The 24,415-nt window shown below is 39.6% G+C and overlaps 1 protein-coding gene across 4 annotated transcripts in view; it reads left to right on the plus strand.

Moving 5' to 3' along the window:
- Positions 1–5,628: 5,628 nt before the first annotated feature.
- The window catches only part of Kansl1l (KAT8 regulatory NSL complex subunit 1 like), a 107,860-nt gene continuing 89,073 nt past the window's right edge, over positions 5,629–24,415 (plus strand). The window contains exons 1-2 of one of the 4 annotated variants that reach the window (XM_070017864.1): positions 5,629–5,820; positions 12,102–13,218. In XM_070017864.1, the coding sequence (XP_069873965.1) occupies positions 12,131–13,218 (1,088 nt within the window). In that variant the 5' untranslated portion in view covers positions 5,629–5,820; positions 12,102–12,130. Of the gene's footprint in view, positions 5,821–6,358; positions 6,445–12,101; positions 13,219–24,415 lie in introns of those variants that run through there. The other 3 variants (XM_070017887.1, XM_070017879.1, XM_070017871.1) reach the window with 3 other exon arrangements.

The following is a 24,415-nucleotide window of genomic DNA, read 5'->3' on the forward strand; positions in this document are numbered from 1 at the left end:
AGATTGATAATGTGCTTCCAGTGTATGGGGCATAAGAACTGAAACTTATTCCTAAGAAGATAGTTTTGGCCCTGTCCCTACCTCTGAACCAATGCTCACATTCAAGGAAATCATTTGTATGAGCTTATTTGTATCAACTAGGATTCTCTTTGGGACATGGAGGTAGCAGCACATTCACTTAAGCACATGAGCTAGATGGAAGGCTAACAAGAAATTCTGGAAAATGGTAGAAAAGGAAGATTATGGAAAAGAAATGAAATAGGCAACTAAGAAGAAACACTTCTTAAGACAACTACTCACTATATGTCCTGTTGGCATAAAGCCTAAAGTTGAAGTCCATGTAAAATTTTGTGGCATGGCTTTACATGAGAGTCCAATATTTACCCAGGCACACGTTTATTTCCTAGTTCTCTTGTAATTCTGCTTGTAACGGGGTTGTGTCAGCAGTCCTTACCAAAGGATTGTGGATACAGTGTGGTTTGTGTGTGAGCCTGTGATAACAATTGTACAGATGACTGGAAGTGGTGCTGTGGCTCAAGCGGTAGGGTGCTTGCCTTGAGCTGAATAGCTGAGCAACAGCGCCCAGGCCAAGAGTTCAAGCCCCATGACCGACGAACAAAAAACAACAACAACAACAATAGTACAGATGATATGGAAGTGAAGGAAGCTCAAAGTAGGGGATGCTGATCGAACATATGGAAGACAAGTGCTCTAGAAAGCTGTCTGAACCTGGAAGCCAACAAGGACCATGAGATTTCTTTGAGAATAGAACTCAGGGACTGAGAATGATAAGAACAGAATTATAGACAGGACCCTGAGATCTTGGTGAGTTGGTGGAGCTTGTATTTAGGGATATTTATTTCCAGACATTTTACTATATTTCACTGACTCTTCAGATGTACTGTTTATTTATGGTTTATTAAGGAAATAAACACTGCCAGCCAACTCAAACAATGCTTTTCTTTTTGCATAAACTGTGAGATTATTCTGATGTCAGAAATATAAAACTGAGCTGGGCGCCGGTGGCTCACACCTGTAATCCTAGCTACTCAGGAGGCTGAGATCTGAGGATCATGGTTCAAAGCCAGCCTGGGCAGAAAAGTCCGTGAGACTCTGATCTCCAATAAACCACTAGAAAACCAGAAGTGGCACTGTGGCTCAAGAGGAGAGCGCTGACCTTGAGCTGAAGAGTGCAGGGACAGTACCCAGGCCCAGAGTTCAAGCCCCACGACCGCCAAAAACAAGAAAAAGAAAAAAAGAAATATAAAACTGTAAAAAAAAAAAAAAGGAATCTAAGAATCTATAAAATGTCTTCTAAGAAACAAGTCTTGTGTTTTAACCCACTTGTGTGTGTATGTGCTGACAGTGATCAAACATACACTAGGCAAGCACTCTATCAGGACCTGTACCTAAATCGCTAGGCTTTCTGACACATAACACACAACACACAATCTTTAATACAAACCAGGTTTAAATTTTTCCATATGTATTTGAATTAAGAAGGACTTGAAGTTTGAGTTCACATGCATCAAACAATAGTTACTTTAAAACTCAACTTTATTAAATTAGGGCCCACATAGGTAATGCATACTCAAAATTTGTATAGATATTTTTATATATCTATAACATTCACTCAAAATATATAGTTCAGTGGTTAGATTGATTTATGCATCCATTTCACTTTCATGATGATCACGGGTACAAGATATCTTCATGATCCCTTAATTCTCCCCAGGCCTGTACAACTATTGAACTACACTCTGTCATTACAGATGAGTCTTCCAAGAGCCAGATATAAATGGGATCATACAATATTTATTCTCTCTTGTGGTCTGGTTTCTTTCATTCAGCATACTGCTTAAGACTGGTCCATCTTGTTTTATATATTAGTAATTTTATCTCTAAGAAGTATTCCATAGTGGAATATATGCATATTTTACATATTATTTACCTTTTCATGGATGATGAACCTTTTGTTTTTCAGTTAGGGTTTATTATGAGTAAATATGCTATGGATATTCGATGCACAAGCAGTAATTTTTTAATCCCACTATAGCCATGGACCAGTTCTGTCCTCTGTATTGCCCAGCTCTGGGTCTAATAATCCTATAACACTTGTTATTTATCCCTATCATTTTTTCTAATTGTCTATGAACATGGACTGAAGCTACATCTATCCTGAGTAGGAATTTCCATCTTTAATCCTACTGTTTTTCCTAGTCTAAATTTCCAAACCCAATCAGAAAAACAAATATACTAGAATATGACAGTGGGCATAGAAATATAAAGGAACAAATAGTACAAACCCCCAAACCAGCTTTCTGTCCTATGAGAGGTAGTAGGGAAAGAACTGGCCATTTATTACTGTAAATGTCTTGGCATATTCACTGAGGTTCTTTTTCTGTTCATCTGGAAAATTAATATAACATGGCAGAGTGTGAGAATTAAGGGATTCATCCATCCAATATATATTCAATCTTGACTTAGGATCTGAGAATATAGCAGTGAGCAAGATAGCAGAAGGGCTCATGGAGTTTATTTTTTTCTGGACTAGGGAGATAAAGAAATGAAAATCAAAGTCTGTGCTATGTTAGGTGGTGATAAGTGCTATGGAGGAAAAAAAAACAGCAGGGAAAGAAGATAGAAAAAGGCTGTGTTTGTAATCCCTTGTTGGCTGAGTGTTGCTTGCAAGTGAGGATTGATTTTTCTCCTCTATCTCTAGCATTTATCACAGTGTTAGCTGCATCTTAAGTGCTGCACCAATGTTTTCTGAAAGAAAGAAGTGACTGAGTATAAACGAGTGTTGAGAAGTTTATCTCATGTAGTCTTTGTAATACTGCTTACCTGGACACTTTACATTCTTGCAGACAGGTTAATACTCATGTCAGCAAGAATGGTGCCCTTCCGTTCTCCTTGTTCATGTTGGATCTTCAAGTATCTTATGTTTACTGATTGTTACATTTTTCCTTGGAAATCAGAATTCTTTTAATGAATGTCAACAGTAATGTATTCTTGTTTTTTTTCTGCTTTTTAAAAAAATCAACAGGGGTACAAAAGGGGTTTCATTGTCACATTTCCATACATATATACAATGTATCCCAACAAACCTTACCCCTTCTCTTTATTCTAGTAGTCCTTTCTTAAATGTTCACTGATTTTTTTTAATGCACGTTGAAGGTGCTTGCTGATGAGTTATGAAGAAATTTGACATGTGATTTAGTGTGTCAATTTTTGTACTTTGGTGTTTTGATATTCTATAGTGCTTGGAAAGCTGGCATGGTATACACTACACCAGGCATACTGTAATCACACTTTAGAAACAATATTCAGTGTTAAGGCACAGCAATGTGCTTAATTTATAATTACTAGGGTTAGAAAATAACCCAATATGTAGCACCATCTCATATACACAAAACATAGCAGCCCTGCATGACTTTTTCTTCCTTTTGCTTTCCTACATATTGTACAATGAGCCCATATTAGTTTATTAATCATTCATCCATTCTTGTTTCCTTTAAATGACCAATGAGTAGAAAAAAGACTAGGAAATATTTATATATATGATGGTTTGATCGATGGAACATTTAAAGTCTACAAAATTTGGTAGGCTGAAATGCTGGCTTTGTTTTTTTTCTTAAGATCAAAGACAGAATTGTCCTGGAGTTTTGGAAACAATCTATTTTCTAGGGTGTTTCATGGAAAAATAGATACTATATGCAAAAATACACCATGTGTTTGTATATTGGCAAAGCTAATAGCTGTGTCACTCAGTATAAACTCTATTAAGGACAGGGGCTTTGTTTACTTCTGAACCTCTATTACTGATCATAAAACATGCGTTCAAGAAATACTTAGCTCGGCAAATATTTATTGTAATGATAAATATGTTATAACAAATACTTATTTCACAGGAGAAAACATACCATCAAATGATTTCATGGCTTTACAATTCAATGAGGTCAAAATCAACCCCCGGTGACTCACAAGCTTGCTGGAGATGGAACCCGGAGGGACCACCCCCTTGGGCTAGGCCAAGTGCTCCATCAGTGCTCTACACCCCTCAGTTCATCATTCACGTTAACCGACTTGGTTGACCATGTTCTTTTCAACCTCAATAATATGATACAAACGATCTCCCCTTAAGCTACTGAAGGACACTTATCTTAATTATTCATGCTTTCTTCTTTTCTGCCTGAAGCTTTTAAAATGTTCAGCTGAAATCCAAAAATACTTTGAACTATTTTAACTCGTTTATTTGGATGCGATTAAACACACACACACACACACACACACACACACACACACACACACTTACGTTTACTCATCCCCCCCCCTCGGTCCTTAGGGACGAGGGAGCTCTTTAAACTTGGTTAGCACACGGCAGACATTTGTTGACTTGCTTATTTTCACAATCGCTCACAACGTTTAATAACACAAGGGTAAACGAATGTCCTAAAGCATACTGAGGTGCAGGTATAATTTCGGACAATTTTAAGGAAATTTTCTCCCCGCTGAATGCAGCTCAGTCGCAAACATTTTCGGTAATGTCAGAATCTGCTAGAACGATCGGGAACAAGCAGCTCCCTTTCCGATTCTATTCCACGTGTCAGGGATCATAGCGGTTCATGCCTAAGGCCCCTCGGGCCTCCCCTCTTCCCCCGGGATCATAACCAAAGCAAAAAGTAGAATAAGAAGGATTTAGATCCAGAAAATCTGGACCTAAACCCCTGGCGTCCCCCCTCCCCACCAACGCTTCCCGTCAGACCGAGCTGTTGCGCGAAGCCCGTAATCCCGCATCCGAGGGGCTGCGTTTAGTTCAGCTTCAGAGACGTCGAACAGAAAACCAATCAGAACAACGACAAGACAAACCACCTTGGAGTTCGAGGCCCGGGGGCGCCGGGGTGGGGCGGGGGCGCAGCCCGGTGGGCGAGGGGAGGCCGGGCCAGGTGCAGGACTTACAGAGGCTTTCCTGGGTCCCCGGCCAACTACCGGCCCGGGAGGCCCGCCGCGGACGGGCCTCGGGCGCCGGGAGCGACGCCGCCGACGTTCGCGGGCTGCACACGGCTCGCTCGGGCGGCTCCGGATGCTTTATTTATTCGGGTAAAATCACACACCGACCCCGACCCCCGTCCGGACCAAAATGCAACGTGCCGGGGGACGCGCGGGCCGGCCGGGCGTGAGCGGGCGCCCCGCAGCGCCCCGCAACGCCGGGCCCGCACTCCGGCCCTCCTTCCCGCTTTACTTTTTTCCTGTCACCGTGGTACAGAAATAGGAAAGTCTCCCGGCCCTAGGTGTGTCGTCGGGGGTTATTTTCCAGGCTGGCACCGGGCAGGAGGAGAAAGTGGAGGCCGGAGGCCGGTGGAACCCAGCGGGAGGGGAGCCCGCCGTGAGAGGGGGGTCCGGCCGGGTGCGCCGCGATCAGCCGCTTCCAGAACGCCCGGAGCCGCCGCAGGCCAGCTCCGCCCCCCCTGCACGCCCCGCCCCCCGCCGGGGTTTCCCCCGCCGCCCGCCGCATTTGCATGGCGCGGCCCCGCCCCCTCCGCCATTGGCCAGCACAGGGCTCCGCCCCCTCTCCGCCCCCCCACCCCCGCCGCGGCAGGGTTCCGTCCCCCGAGCGCCCTGAGCTGCGGGCAGCGGGCGGACTGTTAAACCGCGGCGGCAGCGGCGGCGGCCCGGGCGGGAGCGGGGCGCGCTCTGGAGAGGCGGCAGCGGCGCCCCGGGTGGGGGGAGGCGGGCGGGCAGCTAGAGATCACCTCAGCAGCCCCCACCACGGCCGGACCGAAGGTGCGGCGGCGGAGGGGAGCCAGGGCGCCCCAGCAGGCGAGTGGCCGGCGTCTCAGCGGCGGGCTGAGGGGGGTGGGTCTCGGCCGGGGACCGAGGCAGCGCGGGGCGGGGAGAGCGGACGGGACCGCTGCGGGGACTCGCGGGCCCGGCGACCCACCGGCAGCCCCCTCGTTCCCCGAATCCTCTGGGCTGTTGGACTCCGGGCCCCGGCACACGGATCGCGCTCCAGGGCAGGGGTCGGACCACAGCCAAATTTAAACGGCTAAATCTAACAGCCTTGGCAGGAGCGGCGGGGAGGGGAGCGGAGGGAAGGGCTGGAGGGCGGGGCGGGCCGGGGGTGGGCCCAGGGCCGGGTCACGTGGGGAGGGGGAGGGGCCTGGCAGGCCTCCCTTTTGTTTTGGCCGGCGCGTGCGCAGAAGGCGGCACACGTGGTCTCCGGGGCCCGCCCCTCGCCCGAGCGGCCGCCGCCTCGCCCCAGGCTTGGCGTGGTGGTGGGCTGTGTGCGGGGCGGCGCCGGGGCGGGGCGGCGCGGCGTGAGCCGGGACCCTCGGTCTTGATCTCGTACTGGGTCTCGGGCAGACGTTGGTTTGACGTGTGCGAGGAGTCGGTGTCGCTGCCCGCGCCGGGACCGCGACCGGTCTTCCTGGAAAAACTGAGAACGTGTGTGGTGGTTGGGAGGAAGAAGTGCCAGGCGATGCTCGGGAACGGGGCGGGGGACGGAGCCGCCGCCGACCCGGGGCCCGCAGCCGCGGGGGCCCCTGCCCGCGCTGCCCTCCTCCAGTCGGGGGCTCCCGCAGGGGTTGGTGTTGGTGTTGATGTTGCTGTTGTTTTTTAACCCCCCCCCCCCACTCTCCAGCCGCGGAAACCTGATGTGCTTTCCTGTTTTTGTTTTTAATTCCCCAAATCTGGGAAGGCTGGCCCTGGCGAGATCTGAGAGACTGGCTTCCCCGGTCCTTCCTGGACCTGTTGGCTGAGCTTTGCGCCGGAGTTGGGTTTGGGTTCTTAGGAACTCTCCCTTCTCCCCCCCCCCACCCCACCCCGCCCCCCAACGGAGAGAAAACCCCGGCCGGGTGCGGCCCGATCGCGAGCCCCCGGACCTCTCCGAAAGTTATTGTTGAATTCCGCCCGAGAAAACCGGCCGTTTTCTGGATGGGGGAGAAATTCGCGCTCCGCCAGATACTAACTGGAGACGAGCTGGGCGTTGGGGACGCGGCGTGGTGGCCGGAGGGTCCCAGGCCAGTCGGACGTCCCCCGGTCCCAGATCCCCTTCCTCACGCGCACTGTGTCTTGATACATACGACCCTTGCCCGCAGAAAATGGTTAGGGAGAAATGCAGTGCCCCGTGTCAGAAAAAGTTAACCGTGGTGCTCGCCAGCACTGCAGAAGCAGAAGCCACCCGGTGCCGTGCTACCAAGGCGGTTTTTAAAGAGCCTGCCTGTTGGCGGAATGGAAACCCAGGAGTGTCACGCAATAGGAGAGCTCTGATTTTCTGCAGAATGTGCTGTGAACTGGGAAGGGTGCTTTTCCTTCAGTTTCCACTTTGTTAAAATGAATGTCTGGGTCCGCCACCAGTTCCTCACATAAAGTTATCATTACTTTGCTTCACCAGCCTTCCCAGAGGGTTTGTTAAATGTGAAAGTCTTAGCCGAGGCCAGTTTTGTGACACTGACTTTTACGTTTTAATTTCTCATAGCGATATGTGCCTTTTCAAGGAACAATCATTTTATTAAATCTTAACATTATTTGGCTAGTAGAGAAAAGTACAAATAAGAAAATTAGGGTAATTAATATTTTCTTAAATACTGTATATGTTTTCCTAAAACTGGAATCATGCACTATTTTCATTTAGTTGCAACTCAAACATTCCCATACCATTCAATATTCTTTGAAAAACGTTAATAGCTTCTTAACATTTCATCACTTAACTATTGTATTTAGTTTTTTTTTTACTACTGGTAAGGATGTTTCTAATGTTTGAAAGTTTAAATTTCAGAATTTCATTAAGTAGCCTTTTACAAAAAAATCTTTCAAGTTTCTCTCTTCCCTTTGGAGAATAATTTCTGGGTCAGAATCTGTTTTTCTTGTTGCCTTTTGAGTCCTTGTAGTACCCCCAAGTTGCTTCCCAGAATATTATATTGGCTTATACTCATAGTGGTATGAATATCTGACACTTGGGTTCATCATCCAGTATTAGCTTTAAGATGAAACACTATGCTTTAATTTGCATTAAGAGTTTTTCTCTAGGTAGATAGGGTATATCCTATTTCCTACTTTACTATAAGGTAGTTTCATATTTGGTATGTTGCAAATCACGTAGTGGGTAAACAGTAAATACTTGCCAATTGGCTATTAATATTTAACTCTTATCCATGAAAGATCAAGAAATTGTTTTTGCCTTTTTTTGGGAGGGGGGAGTGGCAGTGCTTTGTTTTGAACGCAGGGACTCACATTGGTTACACAGGCACTTTGGCTATTTTGGGGGTAGGGTTTCTTGGTTTTGCACAGGCCTGCCTCAGACTGTGATTTTCTTACCTGTGTTTTCCCTTGTAATTGGGAAGACAGGTGACTTGCTTCCACACCTGGCTTATCTGTTGAGATGTGTGTGTCAACTTGTCTTGAACTTCCATCTTCCTGATCTCTTTATCACAAGTAGCTAGTTGTACTCTTTTGCTGTTTGTTTTTTTTTAATTTGGAAGTACCTTTTAATGTACAATGTAATGATTAATTTGAATATTTCTTCTGTTCACATGGGACTTCATTGATCTTAGAAAAATTCTGTAATCTCACATTGTTCAACTCCTGTATTATCCAAGTACTTCCTCCAATTCTCCTTAATCCATTTATTTTAACTTAAACTATTTCACTTCAATTATTCCTTTATCTTCTAATATGATTAGATTTCCCACTGATCATCCTAGTTTTACTGGTAGCCCTTAGGTTTGAAAAAAGCAAAAAAAACCCCCACAAAACCTTAGTGTCTACATTTCATTGGTTTATTTCAGACTGCTTTTGGCAGCCCACCTGTTATTTTCTATAAAATCATTTGTTTTCTAGTCTGCTACATAAAATATATCAGTTATATATAATTCCTGTTTTATTATATCTTTGGTGTATTCATTCAGTTATCTCATTAATGACTTCTTAAGTTTGCACATTATTAGATGTTAGTTGAAGGAGACAGAAAGCAACTTCCTTCAGATTTAAGATTGCACTTAAGTTTGATACTAATTGGGTTTGTCAAATTATAAATGGCAAACAATGAGACTGATTGCCACACAAATGACCGCTATTGGGGAAATAGCAACCAATTTCCTGACTGTCCTTAGTCATTACTGCATTTTGGTATGTAATGGAATATTGTACATAAACATGGCCCGGTGTCCTAAGTGCAATCCTACATTATTTTCATTATGTTAGATTTAGAAGAACAAAGGAAGCAAATCATTTGTAAAAGAGTTCTACTTTTCTTTTAAATTTTATCCTAAATGGCTATTTCACTGAGCCAGACTCCTTATTCCCTAACCATAAACACCCAGAAAATGTTAATGAAAATGGTATTGTAATTGATAGTGTAGAATGAAAATTGAGGATAATTCATAGTGGGAAACTTAATACTAGAAGTTACTTTTTAGTTCTTAGAAATGGATGTAAACACTGGTTTGTAATGTTGTAGCTCTGTTAATATTTTTAAATAGTTATTAAATTTTTGTTTGTAAGTTATGGCTTACTTTGTAGACTCGGAATTTTTCAGTATTTTACTTTTTGGAAGCGAACATTTGTATTTGGTAGTAGGTCATTAATCAGTGTTTAGCCACATGTTAAATTTGAGCCAAAATAAGTAGACTGAGCAGATATAAATTTTTACATTTACATATAAATTTCTGCATCAAATTGACCTACGCAGAAAAAAAGTAGCTGTTTATATTCCTATGACTCATGCACTATAACTAAATAGCAATAATTCTGCTTGAAGTATGATCTGTTTGATGTGTTATGTGGCCACACAAGTGGCTTTATCTTCAATTAAATTCCTTTAGTCTTCAAAGAGAATTCCTTTTTAGGCATAGTTTTAAAAGTGGAAGATAGTCTTGCTTATAAACATCATTGACTACAAAGTACTGAGCTGACTGTACCCTGGTCATGCCAATTACTGCAGTGGTTTCTGCTGTAAATTGTGAATATCCTTTCAAAAGGCATAAAGAACCTTTGAAAACACTAGTTTATCATCTAGCTTCCTTAAATTCTATTTTTTTTAAAGAATAAATTGTCCCAGTGTAAATTCCTTCTCATGTTGTATTATTTGATTTTTTTTGAACAGTTTATTTGCCTTATATGTTAGTAATTTTTAAAAACAGATCTTACCTTTTGCTAAAAGGACTTGTCTTTGTCTTTCTGTTTCTTAATAGCATTTGTTAGCCATTTGAAACATTTAAGTTTAAAAATGTGGAAATAATTTAAGATTTAAACATACTTTAGGGTTCTACCCTTTCTCAAAGTACTGGTGATAGAGTTTTTTATTTTTGTTTTTTTACTTTAATGGTAACTGCTTTCTTTTTGGTGCTTATATTCTAGTTTTACTGCTCTGTGTTTAAGATAAATGGGTTTATCCATTTGCAGTTAAGAGAATAAATTTAATTTTAGGGATAAAAATGGGTAGAATACTTTCTGTGGACTATGTAAAATATATGTATGCATTCTAGAATATACATCATAATAAAAATCATTGAGCAGTATTTTAAGGGATGACAAATCAGGGCTATTTAATACATCTGGATCTTTAATACATTCATTTACATGAGGAAGTGATTCTTCTTAGATAATAAGTTTCAACTCAAACTGTATAAAGACAAGATTAGTACATTTTTAGTCTTTTTTTAGAAATTATCAAAAGTTATTTGGAATATGTAACATATATTAACTTATAACCGTTTTCCACTTTAGGCCAAATTATAGTGTCAGAAGTTTTCAGACTTGAAGCATTTTTGTCAGCTTGGTGTGGGAAAACTTGACTGTTGCTTTTTTTAATCTCATTACTTCTATGATTGACTACATATATAATGACCCTTTTTTTAGATATCATTTTCTTTAAAATACCTCATTGTTCTATTCTTTAAGCTTTGAAGGAGGTCTTTATGTATCTTGGATGCTAATATTTATCTTTTACATTTGCTATAGGAATCTTAGACTACTTGCTTTGAACCCTGTTGGCAATGCTTTTTTTTTTTATAGATATTTTTGTGTCTTTTTTTGTTTCTTGTCATTTGTGCTAGTTTTTATAGAAATAGAAATGAAAGGAATAGAGTTAAAGCTAGCATCTGGTAACATACAATACGGCATACATATTTAAATGTAGCTATTTAAATGTCTATTAGCTATCATGGGTTAAAACATAATTAAGAAATGTCATAATTATAGAACATTAGATATCTATAAGACAGTTTTTAATCATGTAGAATGTTTCAGTAAATATTTAGGGTTCATGATTTTCAGTGGTATTTGCTTATATTTTTCGGCAAATCATATATATGGTTTCACACTTCTGATAAAATTTAATGCAGTTTATTTCAGTATAGGAGTAATGTTTAATGATTATCTGACACAATCTCCACTACTTTTTCAGACATCAATAATGCATGGTACAATAATAACTTGGTGACTCTTCATTAACAATAATAACTTGGTGACTATTGTAAGAAGAAAAAATTGCCTATTTTCAGGAAAAATGTATACATATTGTAGATTATGCACTATATATAAATTAATTTTTTAAAACACCGGTTAACATGTTTTTGAGTTCAGTTAGGTCTACTTAGGAAGAGATTATTTAGTATATGACAGTTCTTTTTATTACTAGTATTCAGGTTGTGAAGCTTAAATTCAGAAATGGAAGTTTTGAGTCATATTTTCATGTATAATTATGGGACTCCAAATTAGAACTTTTTCCTTTTTGACTTTTATTAAACAAAAACGGGTGTAATTATATCCACAATTATTTGTCAGTCACTTATTGTGGGAGTGTGCAGCTGTTTCTTCAACATTGGGAGTTGAGCCCAGAGCCTCATGCTAGCTAGGTAAACACTACACTACTGAGCTATAACTTTAGGCAATTAGGGTGCAACTTTAATTGGCGTTTTGAATATTAGCCTCATAAAGTGAATAATAATAGCTTAGTCCTCATTGAAATAGTATTGGAATTTGGGATACAAAAGGAGGTGTTTGGTTCCATTCCAGTTGTAATCAGAAACAAGAAGTGTTGCCCTTAGCCAAAGGGCATGGGATTTTTTTTCTAGTTTTGATCATTTATTTTTATATTTTAGGTTTCCAGTAATTATCTGCAGGAATCGCCATGACCCCAGCTCTGAGGGAGGCAACAGCAAAAGGTATCTGCTTTTCATCTTTGCCCAGTACCATGGAGTCTGACAAGATGCTGTGTATGGAAAGTCCAAGAACTGTAGATGAAAAGCTGAAGGGAGACACTTTCTCTCAGATGCTGGGATTTCCGACTCCTGAACCTACACTTAATACAAACTTTGTGAATTTAAAACATTTTGGCTCCCCCCAGGCTTCAAAACATTACCAGACAGTTCTTTTAATGAGCTCTAATACTTCATTAAATAAATACAATGAGAATTGTAAACAAAAGAAATCAGGGGAGTCCAACTGCAATAAACTGAAAAACATACTGTGTAATGGCAGCAACATTCAGCTCAGCAAAATCTGTCATTCTCATTCTGAAGAGTTCGTAAAAAAGGAACCTCTATCAGATACTTCAAGCCAATGCACAAAAGATGTACAAATTGTTTTGGATTCAAATCTAACCAAAGACACTAATGTAGATAAAATACAACTCCAAAACTGTAAATGGTACCAAAAGCATGCACTTTTGGATAAAGTTGCTGATACTGAGATTAAAAAAGGTTTATTGCACTGTACTCAAAAGAAAATGGGACCTGGCCACTTAAATGTGCCTATTAGTTCTTCAGCTGCTGAAAAAGAGGAGGAAGTGAATGCTCGTTTACTTCATTGTGTAAGCAAACAGAAAATTTTACTTAGTCAGGCTAGAAGAACTCAGAAACATTTGCAAATGCTCCTGGCAAAGCATGTTGTTAAACACTATGGTCAGCAAATGAAATTTTCTATGAAACATAAGCTACCCCAGATGAAGATCTTTCATGAACCTACCACACTTTTGGATAAAAGTTTACCTGAACATACTGAAATTAAGCCAGAAGTCAACGTATTGACTACAGAGAATAAGTTGTGGGATGATACAAAAAATGGCCTTGCTCGGTGTACAGCTGCAGAAATCCAAAGATTTGCACTATCTGCTACAGGGCTATTGTCTCATGTTGAAGAGGGTCTGGATTCTGATGCAACTGATAGCAGCTCTGATGACGATTTGGATGAATATACCATTAGAAAAAATATGGCAGTGTAAGTGCAAAATTATTATTAGCCCTTTTTCTGTTCCGTATATAGTAGCAATTATATTGGTTTCAAGGTATTTTGAAGGGATTTAGGCTTTCTAAAATCTTTACACTATAATAAGTTTTATAAAGTTTAAAAGTTTTATAAGTTATATAAAATTTTGCTCTTGTAAAATATTTCATTTGCTAACCTGTTGTGTGAGTCAGATCTGTCAAAGATGGTTTCAGGACCTTCTGCTTATGACAATGCACAGATGCTCAAGTCCCATATATAAAAGTGCTGTATTTGGGCTGGGAAGGAGGCTCAGTGGTAGAGTGCTTGCCTTACATGCATGAGGCCTGGTTTTGATTCCTCAGCACCACATAAACAGAAAGATCCAGAAGTGGCACTATAGTTCAAGTGGTAGAGTGCTAGCCTTGAGCTGAAGAGCTGAGGGACAGCGCCCAGCCTAGAGTTCAGGCCCCACAACTGACCGGAAAAAAAAAAAAAGTGCACTATTTATACCTACATAATCCTTCAGTATACTTTGAAATCATCTAGCATGCTCATAAAACGTAATACATAGCAGATGCTGTGCAATAGTTGTCAGTATTGGACTGTGTATGCAATAACTACAAGAAAAACATCCATACATATGCATTTTTTTTCTGAATGTGTATTTTTTTTTCCTTTTTCTTTTTGGTTCGGGTTCTGGGCTGAACTTAGTTCGAACCTGGGAGTTTTCCTGAGCTTTTTTGCTCAAAACTAGCACTCTACCACCGAGTCACAACTCCACTACTTTTTTTTGTGTGTACTTAATTGGACATCAGAGTCCCACAGACTTTTTTGCCCAGGCAGCCTTCAAACTGTGATCCTCAGATTTTAGTCTCCTGAGTAGCTAGGATTATAGATCTGAAACACTGACTCCTACCTTAAACATTTATTTGTAGTTGATTGAATCTGTAGGTGTAGAACCCGTAGTTATGGAGGGCTGACTGCACATCTTACTTTAAGGTATTCAGGTGTTCTGTCTAGGGAAAACTCGCACAGGCCTGTTAATTCTACTAGCTGTATATAAGCATTTCCTTACTACTGATGTAATAAAGACCTAAGTCTTTGCTTACATGTTTTAGTCAATATAAATAAAAGAAACTAAAAATCCAATGCATTTAAGAAAACCTCATTGAAATCACTGAGTTGATATTACGTGTGAATTCACCTGATACTTCTCATTAACAAACTATGTATTTATTGTAATTATAGCTTTCAGCTTTGTCATTTACTAACTCAAGTCAATTTTTGTAATGTCAGTTTTAAGATACCTATTGAATGTTTTCATATGCTAGACACACTGTTTTGTGAGCAAAACATTCATGGTATTTGTCTTTTTGGACATTTACTTGAGACTTAAGTATCTATATCCAGCCCAGACAGAAAAATTTGTGAGACTGTCTTCAGCTAACCTGCAGAATACTGGTCTGGAGATGGCTCAAGTGATAGAATGGCAGCCACTAATAAGAGAGCTGAATAAGAGAACAAAGCCCTGAGTTCAGGTCCTGCCCTGGCATGAGCGTGTGCATGCATGTGCATGCACACTCGTGTGTGCGCACACACACACACACACACATAACAAAAATTTATTCTTCAGCATTCTGTTAATTTTGAAGTTTGAGTGAATTTTGAGAACAAAGAATACAATTATATAGGTGTGTGTGTGTGTGTGTGTGTGTGTGTGTGTGTGTGTGTGTGTGTGTGTGTGTGTGTTTAAACTAAAAAAACAAACAAACAAACAAAACTTTGGCCTGAGACCTGGACTCCAACTCAGTATCTGATGCTTTTACTCATTGGCTGGTAATCTATTACCCAATTGTATATTTTGTCCCCTGCCCCTCATTTGTATATTTTGTAGTGAATATAAAATGGTTTCTGTTTTCTTAAGTTAGAATTATTTAATTGGTTCTTTTACTTTTGTGCTGTTGCTGAGGCTTGAACTCAGGGCCTGGGCTCTGACCCCAAGTGTTTTTGCTCAAGGCTAGTGCTCTACTACTTGAGAAAATAAGTCTCATTGACTTTGCTGCTTGGGCTTGGCTTAGAACCGCAATCCTCAAATCTCAGCCTCCTGAGTAGCTAGCATTACAGGAGTGAACCACCAGCTCTTGGCTTGGTTATGTTTTAAAGTTTATTTTTATTTTCTACATTTGTAAAAACTTATTTTTTAAATGAAGATGAATATAAAACATAAAAATTACCTAAATGAATGATCTTTAAGGGCATACTAACATAATTCAATTTTCATTATCTTGACTGAAGATGAAGACTTCTCAACTTAAGTTCATAAGGTCTAGAGTGGCATATACTAAAGTTGGCTCAAATTAATTTTAGGCAATTTGAAGGCAAGCGCTACTCTTATATACACAGTTTAGTGTTGTCCTTTATGTAGTTATTGTTTGTTATTTGTTGAGTGAATGAATGAATTTTCTGTATTTGTGTATATAGTGTCTGTAGTTGCATGGATTATGAAAAATTGGAGCTTGGCAGCCTGAAATTCCTGAATATACAGTTGGCCGTCTGTATCTATAAACTAGATCTGACAACCAAAAAAAATCATGTAGCTGGGTGCCAGTAAGTAGTTCAGACCTGTAATCCTAGTGACTCAGGAAGGATGAAATGTAAACATTGCAGTTCCAAGTCTGTGTAGGCCGTGAAGTCTATGTGACTCATATCTTCAGAAGTGGAACTATGCCTTAACAAAAAAATGCTCAGAGTCAGAGTCCACACCTTAGTTCAAGCCCTGCCCCTTCAACACACACACAAATTGAACATGTACAGATTGACATTATAACCTAAACAACATAGTAAAACAGCTATTTATATAGCATTTACACTCTAGGTAAAAAGAGGTGATAAATGATTTAAGTATCTGGAAGAATATAAATGAATTATATGCAAACAGTATGCCATTTAGTTAATTAATTCAAAAGTATTGGTTTTGAACTGAGGGCATTGTACAGTTGCTTAGCTTTTTCACTTAAGGCTGTCATTCCACCAACTCTGGTGGAATTCCACACCTCCAACTCTGGCTTTTTGTGAGTTAACTGGATATAAGAATCTCTCAGACTTGGGGCTGGGAAGGTGGCTCAGTGGTAGAGCGCTTGCGTTGCATGCCTGAGGCCCTGGGTTCAATTCCTCAGCACCACATAAGCAAAAAGAAAAAAGCCAGAAGTGGCGCTGTGGCTCAAGTGGTAGAGTGCTAGCCTTGAGCTGAAGAGCTGAGGGACAGCGCCCAGGCCCAGAGTTCAGGCCCCACAACCGGACCCCCCTCCCCCCCAAAAAAATCTCTCAAACTTGTCTACCTAGCCTGGCTTTGAAATGAATCATCAGATCTCAGCCTCCTGAATAGCTAAGATTCTAGGTATGAGTCAAGTTTGATCAACTGTGCCATTTTATATAAAGGACTTGATTATCTGTGGATTTTAGTGTATGTGTGCTTTATCTTTAACTCATGTTACTTTTCCTTCCTTCCTTTGATTCTAATGCCAAACTATCTACAACAAATAGCTTTCATATGTAGGCCATTCATGAAAGTATGTTCAATAAATTAATAAAATATACTTAAATATGAACATTTTAAAGTAATGGTTTTATTATATATTTAACATTTTATTTTAAAAATTGCTAAAATGTATTTTATTTAATGTAAATATATTATTATTGTATACCTTCTACTTTTGTTTGGGCTTTTAGCTGAGAAGGAATGGGTTTTCTGTTGTTGTTTTACGATTGGAAAGCATTTTTATTAGACATTATTATCCCTGTTGTTTTTAGAAGTATTTTGTTGACTTTCCCTTTTACTTTTCCTCCAAAAAGGTAGGCAATCGATAGCTTCATTATAACATTGTTGATAAAATTTAAAAATAACTTGTTTGAGAGGCTCTGGTGCACTGAAGAAAAGAAAGTTGCTTTCTCTTAGAAAGGATAATAAGTGGAATTTGTGTTTTTTCTAAGTTTGAGGTAAATTATATGTAGGTTTATAATATGAATGGAAATGTGTTCTATGTAGAAGAAGCTCAAGTCAAGAAGCTCAAGTTCTGGAAAGAACTGTTAAAATCATGGCTTGCTCTACGATACTGAGCAAGGTTTGTTTTTTTCTGTTCTAGACTCCTGTTCTTTAGTCTACCTTAAATAATGTAGGAGATAATTAGATGAAGTAATAAGTATAAAATACCACTTTGTAGTAAGGTAATGAAAGATGAAAACTATCAAGCTATAGATTACTGTGGAAGACTAGAGCTTATTTTTTTTTTCAAAATTTTTATTAAGTGGTTACATCATTTCCCAAATTTTACAGTATTGTGGGATAGTGATGCTTAGTTAAAGTTACACTAACTTTCATGGAGCAAATTGTCTATCATGGTCTATAACTTTTATGAGTTCCATGAGCTTTGCAATACAGTTAGACTAGAGCTTATTATTTCTGGAAGGAGCCAGGGTAAAATGTATGCCTCAGTGCTATCTGTTTGAGAGAGAAGGATCAAGGGTACATTTTATAACAGTTTCTGTAAGTTAAGAATTGCAGGTGCTTCCCTGGCACTACCATTCTGCCATTTGGATAGCAGATCAGGCAGGCTCCTGCAACAACAAAACCTTCAGTCAAATACAGATGCTGGAAGTTCTAGGCCAGACTGTGTAATACTGAACTGGTTAAATCTGAGGGTTTGGTTGGGTCACTGAACTGAGAAGAGCCTGGTTATTTCTCATCTGGTAGTAAATCCTTAGAATGTCAGCATTTCTTTTCTCTGAGGAGTAATGACCTGTTTCTTTAGGATACACAGTAGGAAAACTTAGCATTTCCCCAGGTTTATCTTTGTGTATATTAAAATTTTGGCCAGGTGCCAGTGGCTCACACCTATAATTCTAGCTACTTCTAGCTACTCAGGAGGCTGAGATCTGAGAATCAGCATGGGCAGGAAAGTCAATGAGACTCTTATCTCTAGTTAACCACCAAAAAAGCTCTAACTGGAACTGTGGCTTACGTAGTAGAGTGCTATAAAACACAGTAGTTCCAGGACCATGCCTAGGTCTGAGTTCAAGCCTCAGGACTGGCGCGCGTGCGCACACACACACACACGAATTATTGAAGTTATATTTAGATATATTAGTTGTCAAACTTGATAAGAAATTTTTTATAACAGATTTAGATATTCACTAAAAAGGAAAGAATTTTTGTTTAGGTAAATCTTTCCAGATTAAAAAATAACTCCACAGAAATGAAAATTCATAGATTTGTTTGCTTTGCTGTTGTGTGCCTGGGTATCTCTGAGGGAAATAACAGAATTAAAATCAGCCATTAATCTGTAAAAAGAATTTTTCAAGTAATGTGATCTTAGGTAATATGTTTACTAGATATCTTCGATTTGTGAAGCTGGGTGTCTAACAAGCCAGTTGACCTAGTATTTTCTTTTGATAAAGGACAGAAGGATAAAATCCAAAGAGAAACAGATTGATAGCAGCCAAATAAGTTGCAAATGGAAGTACCTTTACAGTTGTATAATGTGAAATTTACAAATTGTCTTTGCATTAATTTTTTATTTTCCACATTTCGCAAATGAGACAAGTTTGATTTTATTTTACTTAAAAGGAACACAAAAAAGTGAAGTGAAAAATCAGTTTTGTTTTTTTTTTTTTTTTTTGGGTCCGGTCGTGGGGCCTGAACTCTGGGCCTGGGCACTGTCCCTCAGCTCTTCAGCTCAAGGCTAGTGGTCTACCACTTGAGCCACAGCACCACTTCTGGCTTTTTTCTTTTTGCATATGTGGTGCTGAGGAATCGAACCCAGGGCCTCGAGCATACAAGGCAAGCGCTCTACCACTGAGCCACCTTCCCAGCCCCTAATTCAGTTATTTCAATGACACTTTTTTTGTTTTGGGGGAAGAAAATAAGAGAATTGCGATTTCTAAATTGTAATTGGGAAATAGATTAGCAGCAAAAAAAAGAAATTTTTTAGTTAATATCTGAACATCTTTGAGGAAAGTAACAGTTAAAATAGGCTTATTTCATGTAAAGAAAAGCCATTTCTCACATAAAGTTGTAATACTATGTGCTTACTGAATTTGTTTACTGCTTAATGCTAGTGAATAGCAGATTGGGATTTTTAGCCTGGTTCTTCAAGCCCCAAGGCTATGCTATGTGCAAAGACTTTCAAGTGGCATATGGGGAAAATGGAATAGCAAATAAAGGCCACTTTGCAGTGTTTATGCACATTGTAATTTTTTTCTTGAGGAAATAACCATTTTTCCTAGTTTTGATAAGCAAGCATAGTCTTCAAGGTGGTACCACTAAGATGATGGATGTAGCAGTAAATACTGATTTTTATGCATGCCCCAACTAAGAAATAGTCACATTCATTAGTGAAAATAGTTTTGGGATGCACAAGGGTGTCTTTTAAGAACCAAAGGAACACAGAGGAGGGGGAAATTCACAGAAAGGATAGTGGGAAGATTGGAACTCACAGGGCATCTGAAGAAGCTAATAACCAGTATTCTGGTCTGCAGATATCTCACACTTTTTTTTTGGCTAGTCCTGGGTCTTGAACTCAGGGCCTGGACACTGTCCCGGAGCTTCTTTTGCTCATGGCTAGCACTCTTTATCTTTTGAGCCATAGCCCCACTTCCAGCTTTTTCTGTTTATGTGCTATTGAGGAATTGAACTCAGGGCTTCATGAATAGGCACTCACTCTACCACTGAGCTATCTTCCCAGCCCCTGCACCTGCTTTTGCCACTAAGATGATTAACAGCCATCACAGTTGGTGAGCATGATGTCGCTATAGAAACCTTGTTGAGAGAATAATGTTCTGCCCAAGATCAGGGCTATGACTCTTCCCAAGTCACAAATAACCCAGAACCTAGAGAGCTTTGACAGCCACATCCTGCCTTTGTGTCTGTTTTACATATGTCCACATTCCAAACCTTCACAATGTGACTGTACCAGGTTCATGTTCGTCTTCACCACCAGAGTCACCACAGCTGTTGGCTAGCCTTAGAACCTTATCCCTTTGTATGTACTTGTACTATAGACATCAGTGTTGAAAACATCTGGTGAGCACCTGCACTTACGAACATTGCATGCCTGCTCATTCCCTGTACTCCAGAAGATCGTTGTGAACTTACACCTTAGAAAACAGTGCCACTGCCATTATGAGATATTCTGCACTATAAACCCTGAAGCTGTGCTGTTCTCTGTACACGTGTGTGCTCCATATCTTTCTACTACCACAGTAAGTCAGCCTGAGACCTAAATCCCAGAGCTGCCGTGGCCCTACATGTACTGGTGTTCTAGACCTCAGCCCCAGGGTTTTCTACAAGTAGTAAGTAATAGCCTATACATTGTTAACCAATGTGGCAGTGGAGTGCCCATACCCTAGATTTGAGTTCCATTCCAGACCCTGAAGACATGATCCATACCTATAATCCATGCCTATGCTCTATGGCTGGTGCACAGATACCATACATTAGGCATCATTGCCAATGGCATGTTAACATGTAAGCTGGACCCAGATTCAAGAGAGGTCCTGCTGACTACTCCCAGGTGGAAAGGAAATCAGGAAGACATAAGCCTTCATTGCCAGTGGACCCTACAGCCCTTGTTGCTCCTACGGATACTGACCACCTTGCTTGCTGAGGACCCCTGCAGGCTTTGCAAATGCTTTTCTTATTTTTAACACTACTCGATGAAGATTACACTTCTTTCACATTCATGAACTAGAGCTTTTGCACCACGCCTGGCTGTCATCCTTGTAACCACTGAAGAAACCAATTATGAAGAATAGAAGAGGTGACTGTCCCATTATATGTGCAGACATCAATTGAAGACCAGAAGAAGCAATCAAGAAAACTCAGCAAAACTGACCTTCAGAAATGGAGAGGTAGGATTTTTTTCATCCAACAGAAGCTGGGGAGTTCATCACCACCAGACCTGCCTTACAAGAAACAATAAAGGGATTTCTTTAGGCGGAAAGAAAAGAATGCTATTTAGTAATATGAAAACATAGGAAAGTATAAAACTCCAGTGGAAATTAAGTGGTCGATTTAGGATATTGTAATACTGTAATGGTGATATGTCAGTTGCACGTACCTTTGATGGTTGAAAGATAAAACTATTAAAATAATAGATACAATAATTTTCTGTAGGCTACATCTTACAAATACGTAAAGTGAAATCAACACATGAAATAGGAGTCAAACATGTAGAATTTTTGTATGAAATTGAAATTATTTCTATGGTTTGGATGTGATTTGAGTGTGCGCTAAATGGCACATAAGTTTATGGGTTAGAAGCTTGCCTCTTAGTATAGTTCTGGTAAGAGGTGGGGTCGTGATGGTAAGGGATTGATGTAGTGATGGGAAGAGATGATGAAGTGATGAGCCCAGTTGGGGATCATGGAGATGCTGACTTAGAAGGGATTGAGAGGGTTTTCATGAGACTGGTTTGTTCTTAGATGAGGATTGTTAAAAAAAGAGCAAGAATATCTCCTCATTGTCTTCTTGAGCTTCTTTTCTCACTATATCAGCTTTCTCTTTTTCATCTACGCCCACCAGGAGCCATCTTGCATGATATGGCTTAGCCAGAAATTCTTCACCAGCTTGTCAATCTTGGAGCTTCAGCCTGCAAAACTATGAACTAAATAAAGCTCTTTTCTTTACAAAGTACTCAGCCTCAGATATTCATTATAGCAATCGTGATGGTAATTATAATCCAGTTGTTAGCAACTTAAATTGGACTAATAAGGTAACTTTTTGTATGCCTCATGACAACCAGAAGGCAAAAACTCATAGTAGGTACATGAAGATAAAGGCAGAAAAGCATACCACTATAGAAAAATCATCAGATTGCAAAGAAAGAAGTAAGGAAGGACCAAGGATCTATATTTTAAAGAACAAAAAACAAAATGATAGTATTAAAAATGGCAGTAATACCCTTGTACTAACAATAATTACCTCTGGTATTAATAAGATTAAATTCTTCAATCTAAAGACATAATTGTTGGATTTAGACAAAAAGAAAAACCCAACTATATGTTCTCCATAAGACACTTCAACTGTCAAAACATACACAGACTGAAAATTAAAGAATGTAAAGAGGTATTCCATGAAAATAAAAACCAGAAGTTAACAGAGATATTAACACCTGCAGAAAAAAATAGATTTGAAAACTAAACAACAAAAAGGTCATCATATATTGGTTAGGGGTTCAAATTATTAATGAGTAATAGGAGATTCTAAATCTACTTATACCCAACATTAGAGTCCTTAAGTATAGAAAAAAATTGAAATACAGTTTTGATACATAAACCATACTGGCCTCACTGTGTAGTCCAGGCTGGCCTCAAAAACATTGCCACGGTCTTCCAAGTGCTCAGATTATAAATGTGTAACATTGTGCTCATTTATTCAAAAAGCTCAGTGCTTCTGAAGACAGATGGTTTTATTTTCCTCTACTGGAACTTGAACTCAGGACCTGACTACTGTCCCTCAGCCTTTTTTCTCATGGTTAGTGGTTCTCTACTACTTGAGCCATAGCTCTACTTCTGGCTTTATGACAATTACTTGGAGAAGTCTCTCTCGGACTTTCTTGCCTGAGCTGGCTTCAAACTGATCCTGATCTTAGCTTCTTGAGTATTTATTATTTCAGGTGAATTGAGATAAATTGCCATATAGCCATTTTAGGGGATTAAGTGCTTTATACAATGTACAAAATGTCCCTATAGTGTATGCAAAAAGAAACAGTGGATCTGAAATAAACTTTAGACTGAATGGACAGACATGTGCAACAGCAACAAAATATACATTTCTTTCAATCACATATAGGACATTCTCCACGATATATCATAAGTTACTCCACAAATCAAATCTTAACAAACTTACAAAGATGAAAATCATATTAATTATATTTTCCAAATAAAACGTTATGAAACTAGAATAACAGAAGAAATGTGGGAAAATTCAGAAATACGTGAGAATCAAACAATATTCTCTTAGAAGCTAATAGATAGGTAAATTTAAAGCAAAACTAAAATTATATTGATGTAAATAAAACTAGAAAGCACTACATTCCAGAATTTACAGGATACAGCAAAAACATTTCAAGAGAGAAGGTCACAGGAATAAAAGTGCTCACAACTGAAAAAAAAGTTCACATTTTTATTAGCACATATTAATTGTGCAATGTGAAAGGCTTCTCCCTCCTTTCCTTCCCTCCCTTCCTCCCTCCCTTCTTCCCTCCCTCCCTCCCTCCCTCCCTCTTTCCTTCCTTCCTTCCTTCCTTCCTTCCTTCCTTCCTTCCTTCCTTCCTTCCTTCCTTCCTTCCTTCCTTCCTCTTTTTCTCTCTCTCTTCCTCTCTCTTTTTTTTTTTTTTCCTGGTCAGATTGAGCTCAGGGCCTTAGGCTTGCTAAACTGAGCCATGCCCTCAGTCCCTTTATTTTTTCAGATAAAATCTTGTGTTTTATGCCTATACTGTCCTCTGATTGTGATCCTCCTTTCTACCTCTCTCTATAGCTGAAATTATAGGCATGTGCTATCACACCTAGCTTGTTGGTTGAGAATGGAGGTCTCACTAACTTTTTGCAACTAACTTTTTGCAGGCACTGGTCTCAAATGGAACATCTCCCAATCTGAGGATTGGGAGATAGATTCCCAAAAGATAGATTTACAGTCATGACCAATTGTGCCTAGCTGATGTGGGGGTTTCATTGTGACATTTCCATATGTGCATACAATATATACAATATAATTTGCCCACATCAAGATCTTTGATAAACAGTGATACACCCCTAAAGAGTCAAAAAAAAAAAAAAAGACCAAACTACACACCAAATTAACACAAGGAAGGAAATTAGAAAGTTCAATGCTTAAAAACAGAAAAGATTGATTAAACTAAAATGTGGTTATTTGAAAAGCAAAATTAAGCCATTATTTATACTAAAATATCCCTGCTACCCAAATCAAAACACAGAATGAGCATATTCTTTTTTGTAATTACAGTGCTTTTCACTGAAATAGAGAAAAGCGTGCCATTGTTTGGGATGCATTGTACTGATAAATTCATCTGTTGAATGTACAACCACCACTTTGTGAACTTGGTACAACTACTTAAAGATAATATAACTAAAATAGAAAATGAAACCCTAAAATTTGTATAGACTCACAAAAGACCCCCAAACTGCCAAATGA

The sequence above is a fragment of the Dipodomys merriami genome, unplaced genomic scaffold, assembly GCF_024711535.1.
Source record: "Dipodomys merriami isolate MVZ:Mamm:240054 unplaced genomic scaffold, mDipMer1.0.p SCAF_1, whole genome shotgun sequence".
Lineage (NCBI taxonomy): Eukaryota > Metazoa > Chordata > Mammalia > Rodentia > Heteromyidae > Dipodomys > Dipodomys merriami.